The sequence below is a fragment of the Sesamum indicum genome, linkage group LG5, assembly GCF_000512975.1.
Source record: "Sesamum indicum cultivar Zhongzhi No. 13 linkage group LG5, S_indicum_v1.0, whole genome shotgun sequence".
In the NCBI taxonomy this organism is placed as follows: domain Eukaryota; kingdom Viridiplantae; phylum Streptophyta; class Magnoliopsida; order Lamiales; family Pedaliaceae; genus Sesamum; species Sesamum indicum.
Window position 1 is genome coordinate 2,395,672 of NC_026149.1, and position 7,180 is coordinate 2,402,851.

The 7,180-nt window shown below is 32.3% G+C and overlaps 1 protein-coding gene and 1 non-coding gene across 2 annotated transcripts; one reads left to right on the plus strand and one right to left on the minus strand.

The window, feature by feature from the left end:
* TRNAF-GAA lies at positions 428 to 499 on the plus strand. The gene has a single exon. It is a non-coding gene; the product is annotated as a tRNA-Phe (tRNA).
* Positions 1,676 to 5,271, minus strand: LOC105161693 (E3 ubiquitin-protein ligase RHF2A-like; the record flags this gene model as incomplete). Its single annotated transcript, XM_011079476.2, is given in 9 exon segments — positions 1,676 to 1,993; positions 2,271 to 2,630; positions 2,738 to 2,839; positions 2,956 to 3,317; positions 3,413 to 3,521; positions 3,629 to 3,691; positions 4,203 to 4,249; positions 4,359 to 4,499; positions 5,079 to 5,271. Coding segments are annotated over 7 exon segments (1,122 nt in total). The 3' UTR covers positions 1,676 to 1,993; positions 2,271 to 2,323.

The window sequence follows — 7,180 nt, forward strand, 5'->3', positions numbered from 1 at the left end:
TTTTTTAAATATAAATAGTGTATTTAATTGGGGGGGGGGGGGGGAGTGGAATCAAATGGGGGCATGTGGCCCTCCAAATTATTCCCATTATCTCATGTTTCTTGATATTTTGGGATTTTCCTCATTTTTATTTTATATTTGTGAATGCATTAATGTATAGTAGTTGGAAGATATGTATACTTTGTGGGATCAAAATAAAATATTAATTTAGAATAAAAATTTGAAATTGATTTGTAGGACTGCTCATTAATTCCATCAACATCAAATAAAGTTCTTCAGCTATTTGTAGATTGTTTTTCATCCCGATTTTAAAGTTTAATAGGAGAAGTGAAAATTTGAAAACTGTGAATATGAACAAATTATACTCAAAATTAGTTATTGTGTTATAATTATTAAACTTATACAACCAATCAGCATTGTCAAGATAGCGAGGATAGCTCAGTTGGGAGAGCGTCAGACTGAAGATCTGAAGGTCGCGTGTTCGATCACGCTCATCGCATTCGGATTTTATGCTTTTCCTCCTTCGCGTATTCGATCAACGCTCATCACAACTGTGTGTGTATGACTGACTCACTCTCTCTCTCTATGCCTCACCTTTTTCCTTTTTTCGCCAATTATTTTGTTTCTCTTTTATCAGTTTCTCCGTCCAAACTACATAATGCCTATGTAAAAACATTTAAAAATTAAAATTTTGTTATTTTTTTTAACTAACTAAAGTTTTGATTGTATGTAATTATTTAAAATTTATGTATATATATAGAATGTGTCGTATTCGCTAGTACTATATATTAAGGAAGAACACATTTTTGATATCTTCTTTTTTTTTTGTTTTTTAATGTTTAATTTATTTTTTTATTTATTCATCTAACTTCCTGGTCCTCTATTATTTTTTAATAATGATTTCTTTCTTTTTTAGTTCTCATGCCTCTTTTTTTTCACCATTTTTTTTTTTGTAAAATTTAATATTGACTTATTATTTTGCATAAACTTTATTAAATAATAAATATTTTATTTAAAATAATATTATAAATATTACACACATAGAGTATACCACAAATTATTAATATATATATATATATATATTAATACAACATAACGAATATGCCATACAATCCTAATATAGAGAAATACCCACATACAAACAAAGCTTAAATTCAACAATTGTTAATTGTAAAATCATTAGGCCTCAACCTTATTCCTATTATAGTTGTAGAATTTTCAAACAAAACCTCAGATCCACATTTGAGGCCAAGGTAAAACGTTGTACATGGATGGAACTGGGTGGAGGGTTGCTCAAGTCAAGAGTTGAGAAAAGTTTATACATTTCTCTAAATAGACCCCTGTCCCACCCTAACCCTAGTTCCCCATCAGACAAACTGAAACTTGGAGGTGAGCCCAACTACCAAATAGCCCAACCCAATCCAAAGGTGGGCCTAAAATGGATGCAGGCCCAACACCTGCGAACTTTAACATGGTGGTCGATGAATATTAGCGGAATTGACATTTTCCCATTTCCAGCAAGGAAAAAAGTACACGAGTTCTGAAACCCATGCATTTAGGATGTTGTGGTGCTCTTTAATAATACAGTTGTCATATAAGAAAAACCATTATTTAGAAGCTCACTATATTCAAGTATCACAGCATTTAACACTGTATTTAACAAGCAATGCTAAACTTGGGTAAATTTTGTGCATAAAAATAGGAAAAGGAAAAAAGAAAAAGATAATCATCCCATTGTCATACCATCTGTCTCAAATTATACCTCTGGAAGTTTTTTTGAGTACCAGACACGTTTGCATTTACAGGCAGATGAGATATCTATCAATATATAAAACACAGTTTTCCAATTGTTCTTCCACTGAAAGTAGTCTGTATCTGCTCTCCGTTTATTGGGATGAAAGAACAATTAGAGCTCTCTCTCCAGCCTAACTCAAACTGAAGTACTGATTCTCTCATCCTCAGCATGTCATATTTGAAGGAGATAAACATAGACCTGAAAATTGAATCATCATTAATGAGTTATATATCAGTGATAGAGATAGATTTCAAACTAGGGAAACAACAATCAATTCAATGATCAAACTAGTAAAACAGGAAATTCTGATTTGCAAAGTACAAAGAGCAAGAAACGATGAAGTATTAACAAGTGGAGACTGCGGAATGAGATCTAAATGTGGCATGTATGGGACAAGCAAGAATCATCAATATGAATAAAGGTAAAATAAATATCAAAAGACCAACACGATTAGTTAAACAACTCGATAACTCACCTTCAAAGATGAAATGCTGAGGAAGGATTCCTTCTTACATAGTATTATAAATATTAACTTGAGATTGAACGTGCAGCAAGAGAAGCAGCATTATTGCCATTCAATGGCATATCACTGGAAGTATCCCTATTACTGTTGCTTCGTTCAGTGACTGAAGAATCCACTGCATTATTTGCTAGCGGCACCTGACCAGGTCTATTGCTGTCTCTAGTTTCAAGGCGTTCCATCATGCGGGATACCGTAGCAATTCCAGCATTTACCTCTCTCCTAACTTCAGAACCAATATCTGCCATGGAAGAGCTTCTAGAAAACAGCTTCTCCTTCCATTCTTTTGTGCTCTTTGAAATTGACTCTTTGTATCTTAAACATAATTAACATGCAAACACATTCAGAATTCAAAAGCGCAACTAGTAGCGAAATATACACATAACGAAAAGGAAAAATTTGTTTTCTTAACCAACTCATACTTCATTGACATAGAATTGAATCGAGATTTCCAAGTATCTGAGAAAGACTGAAACTCTGAGGGTCCTGCTCTGTCATGATTCGGAGAGGAAGATTGACTCTTTCTGTAAAATGGACAAGTATTATGTCAGACCAAGAGATGATAAAAGAAAGTTCATTTGAAAAATTGACTATATATGTACTGTATAAGACTTGTCAAAGGCTTCAGAACTAACTCTACCTATTATCACCAGATAACACGCGGCCCATACTTGCCATGCGCAAATGCCCGGATGATGAAGCTGAAAATTGACCACTCTGGACAGAAGATGCCACACGCTGTGTTCCATCATTGTTTACAGATGCAAGGGGAAGAGATGGATTGTTTTCAGTAGCTGCAGCTGGTGCAGTTTCTTCTCCACCAGCAGCTGCAGAAGATCCATTATGATTAGCTGAAAACAAAACAAACTGCGGATGGGAAGATGAACGACTCCTTGAGCCCTCCCTCCGAGCAACGCGATGAGTCCTTCCCATTGCGGCAGCAGCTGCCAAATGTTGGATGATCCGGTCCTCAAGTTCAGTACCATTCACACCGACTGGTAACTGTATTGGTGAGAGGAGTCATGAAACCAATATAAATCCATGGATCAAGCAGCTCACCAAACTAAAAAGTTAATGAGAAAAGATAGCCAACATACGTGCTGCAATTCAAAATCCCCAAGGGTGGGATGGCGAAATATTGTTGCATTTGTTGATGGAGTGAACCTGAAACTTCTCTCCCGTTCCACGGCCTCGAGCAATTCTTGACTGCCATAATAACAAAACATAAATACGTTGCACACATTTATGAAACAAACAATTGAACAAGAACATTAAATGTAAACTAAGTGAAAAGATGAAAATCAGAGACAAACCTTGCAGGATCTTTCAGACTGACATTTTGCCAACACATTGGACAATTGGAGCTTCTTTGGCACCTGTCCCATACACCGAAGGATAAGTTTCAACAATGCCAGTCCCACAAGTTATTTGAAATTCCTAGGTACTGCAAGGCCACTATTGCAGAGGCATTATTGCAGGCAATAGCATGGGCTTGGGCAGCCTAAATCACATTGAGCCAAGCTCACTAAAATGAAATACTAGCATTCTCCTCCAAGATCCCTAATTATCTCCTCACAGTAACCACTAAATGCATTCCTTTTAAACGACAGCCGACTGTCTATGTGGGTTACTTGACCAAAAGTAAAAATAAACCAGAATCCTACTCCATTCTTAAACAGGTTCCTCCTATGGAGAGCACAATTTAGAAGGTAACCTTATATTTGAAGAATACAACAGAAACTTTCATCTGTTCATAAACGCTAACTAAGAAACAAACTATGACCTCAACTACGACAGAAGTAATGTAAACCAATGATAAGCTGATTATTGGAGGATCACTAGTTATCAGGAAACCAGAATTCTAAAAGTCAAATGCATGACACATACCATTCAAGAATGCATTGAAGGTGGAACTCATGCTTGCAGCTTGTCACCTACATTACATGATTTAAAAGAATTCACTACTAGCAAAGGGATAGAGGAAAAAAAAAACTATTTATGTGACTATAATCGCGAAAATGAAACATTATTTCATCACTTCACCGTGGAAGGATCATTGTCACAAAACCCCTCGAGGCATATGCTACAAGAATCATCAGATGCCTCCTGAATCCCCCCTTCGACAAAAGCCACAGCTGATGTCATGTGACTCTCTACTTTCTTGGCCTCATCCATTCCTGGAACCTTGAGTGCAGAAGACAACGGAACAAGCTAGTTACAGTCATATCTGTTAAAACTCTAATAGAAGGCCCAATACCGTCGCTTCAAGCAAAGTATATAAGAACATGGGCAAGAAGATGGAAAAATTAATTTTTCTTACAAGGGAAATAGAGATGGAAATTTTTAAGAATCTAGCAAAATCACGAAACAAGGGAAATAGGGATGGAAATCTTTGATATCACTGATTGTACAACAAAACATTCAAAGGTAGAATTAAAAGGACACGTATAAATTAACAAATTAGGTCCCAGATCATGAAACCAACCGATGCCCTCCAACAAAACCCACCAATTCTCATTCACAACATCAACGACATAAATCCCCTTATAACAAAATTCAGCAATCTAAATACAATTCCATGCATATATATAAAGCAACAAACAATCCCATGCCGATATTAGCCGCAACTTTACACAACGCAAAAGAGAATAAATAAATCCACAGCCCAACAACATACAATCGATTAACATCCCCAATAAGCAATTCAGATGGGAAACACACACACGCACGCACGAAATTCAGCGAACTCAATAGATCTTTTACCTGTACAAAAGAAAAGAACTCGTTCCAGAAAAATTAAATGAGTCAAGAATGGGAAAACAGTCGCCCCAAATTCGACCAAACGGCTAAGCAAATTCTGTTTCCCTCTAACGACATATAAATCAACGCCGAGGTGCCATTCACGAAAACCTTTCGCAAGTTTTAGAGAGAGAGAGAATGGAGATGTGTGTGATGGATATGGAGGTCACGTATCTCTCTCTCTCTCTCTCTCTCTCTAATACTTTATATATATAATATATATTTATGTTACTATGATTGTACTTATTTTATTAAATTTTTGGGCCTTTATCTGGTGGGGTGCTATCCTATCCTATTCTGAATAATAATTGGTCTGAAATTTTACTATAATGTTTTTATATTAATAAATTAATAATAATTGGATTACAATGGTTCAGATTTTAGATTCGGTGACATCCGAAACCTGCCAATTGCCAATATTATAGCCAATTGCCAATAATAGACTTCTCCATATTTCATGGCCTTTTATTTGCTTTTACACTTCTATTCCCACTCAATTATTATTTCACTTAAATACACTTTCTTCCCTAAATTATTTTTTGTTTATATTTATTCTATAAATCAATAAATATATATTTTTTTATTTTTTTATTACATAAAATTATTCATTATATTATTTTTAATATTATATTTTAGTATTTTGTACATTAAATTATCACTAAATTAATTTATGATTAAAAAAGTTAATAACTTAAGAATTTAAATTAAAAGCAGGGCAATTAGTTGACATATATTTGAAAAGAATTGACAATATATATATATATATATATATACACACATAATTAAAAGTTAAACTTTTGGGGAAAAAATAAATAATTATATTTTATCATATTTTTAAAGAAAATACATTTAAAAGATAAATTTGTACTTACTCTTCTTTATCTAAAAAATTAAATAATTAATAAGTTGATTTTATTATCAAAGTAAAAATTTACATGAAAGTTTTTTGTATATTCATCGCACTATAATACTTAACTTTGAATCTGTAAAATATAATAAAATTTGAACTATTTAGCTTACTAATTATATTTTAATTCTACAAACTTAAAATCAAAACTTCTTAAAAAAAAATAAATAAATCCTTTGAACTAAATATACATATGTATATATATATAATACAAGAGCAATGTTATCCAAATGCTTTTAGTAATAGAGAATACGTGTTATTAAAAAAATAAATATTACATAAAAAATAGTTCACGAGGCGAAGTATATTTAATCCTTATTAATTAAAAGAACTAAATTATTGTTGAAATGTATTCGTGTATATGTGTGATTTAATTTTTTATTATATTTATTTAATTAAATAAAAAAATATTTTTACATGCGCATATATGAATAAAAAGTTAGTGAAATAATAAGAAAAAATGTACATTTACGAGCATCTTGTTCAACTCATGCTTTGCATATATTTTATAGCTCATAAAAACTATTTATTAGTAGCATGTGAATAATATTTATACTAATTCCTGAAAATAGATATTGAATCAATTTATATTCACCTGCGTAAATAATATTGATATCTCCGTCGTGCAACCACAACATGTGCCAAAATCCATAACTATCAGTATTTGTAAAATTTTTAACAGGAAATTAAGACAATCGTATCATTACATCAAAATATCAACCAATATTTTTATTAAAAAAAGAATAATAAATGATTACAAACTCACTTAATTGAAAAATAATTAATATCACACGGTCTAATGAAACTCAAATACAAAATCTTGTACTTAAGCGTAAGGAACAAATAAATAGAGAGGACAGGAAGAAATGTTGGCATGGGCCTCTTATAAACTTAATAATTGGTACTATGGACACATGGATTTGCTTTTTGATTGATGTTTTTTTTTCACCTTTTGCAATTATTTGAGGGCCTATTTCCTTAGAATAAATATTATGTAGGTAGCCCTCACTTCTTTTAACCATTTATTTTCTTTCTTATTATAAAGTACAAAAGCTACACTTGTTTTTATTGAGAAAAAAAAACATATATATTTTTACTTTTAATTATTAATAATTCTTATTTTAATTTTATTACTATTTAATTTCTTTTTTTCTAAAAA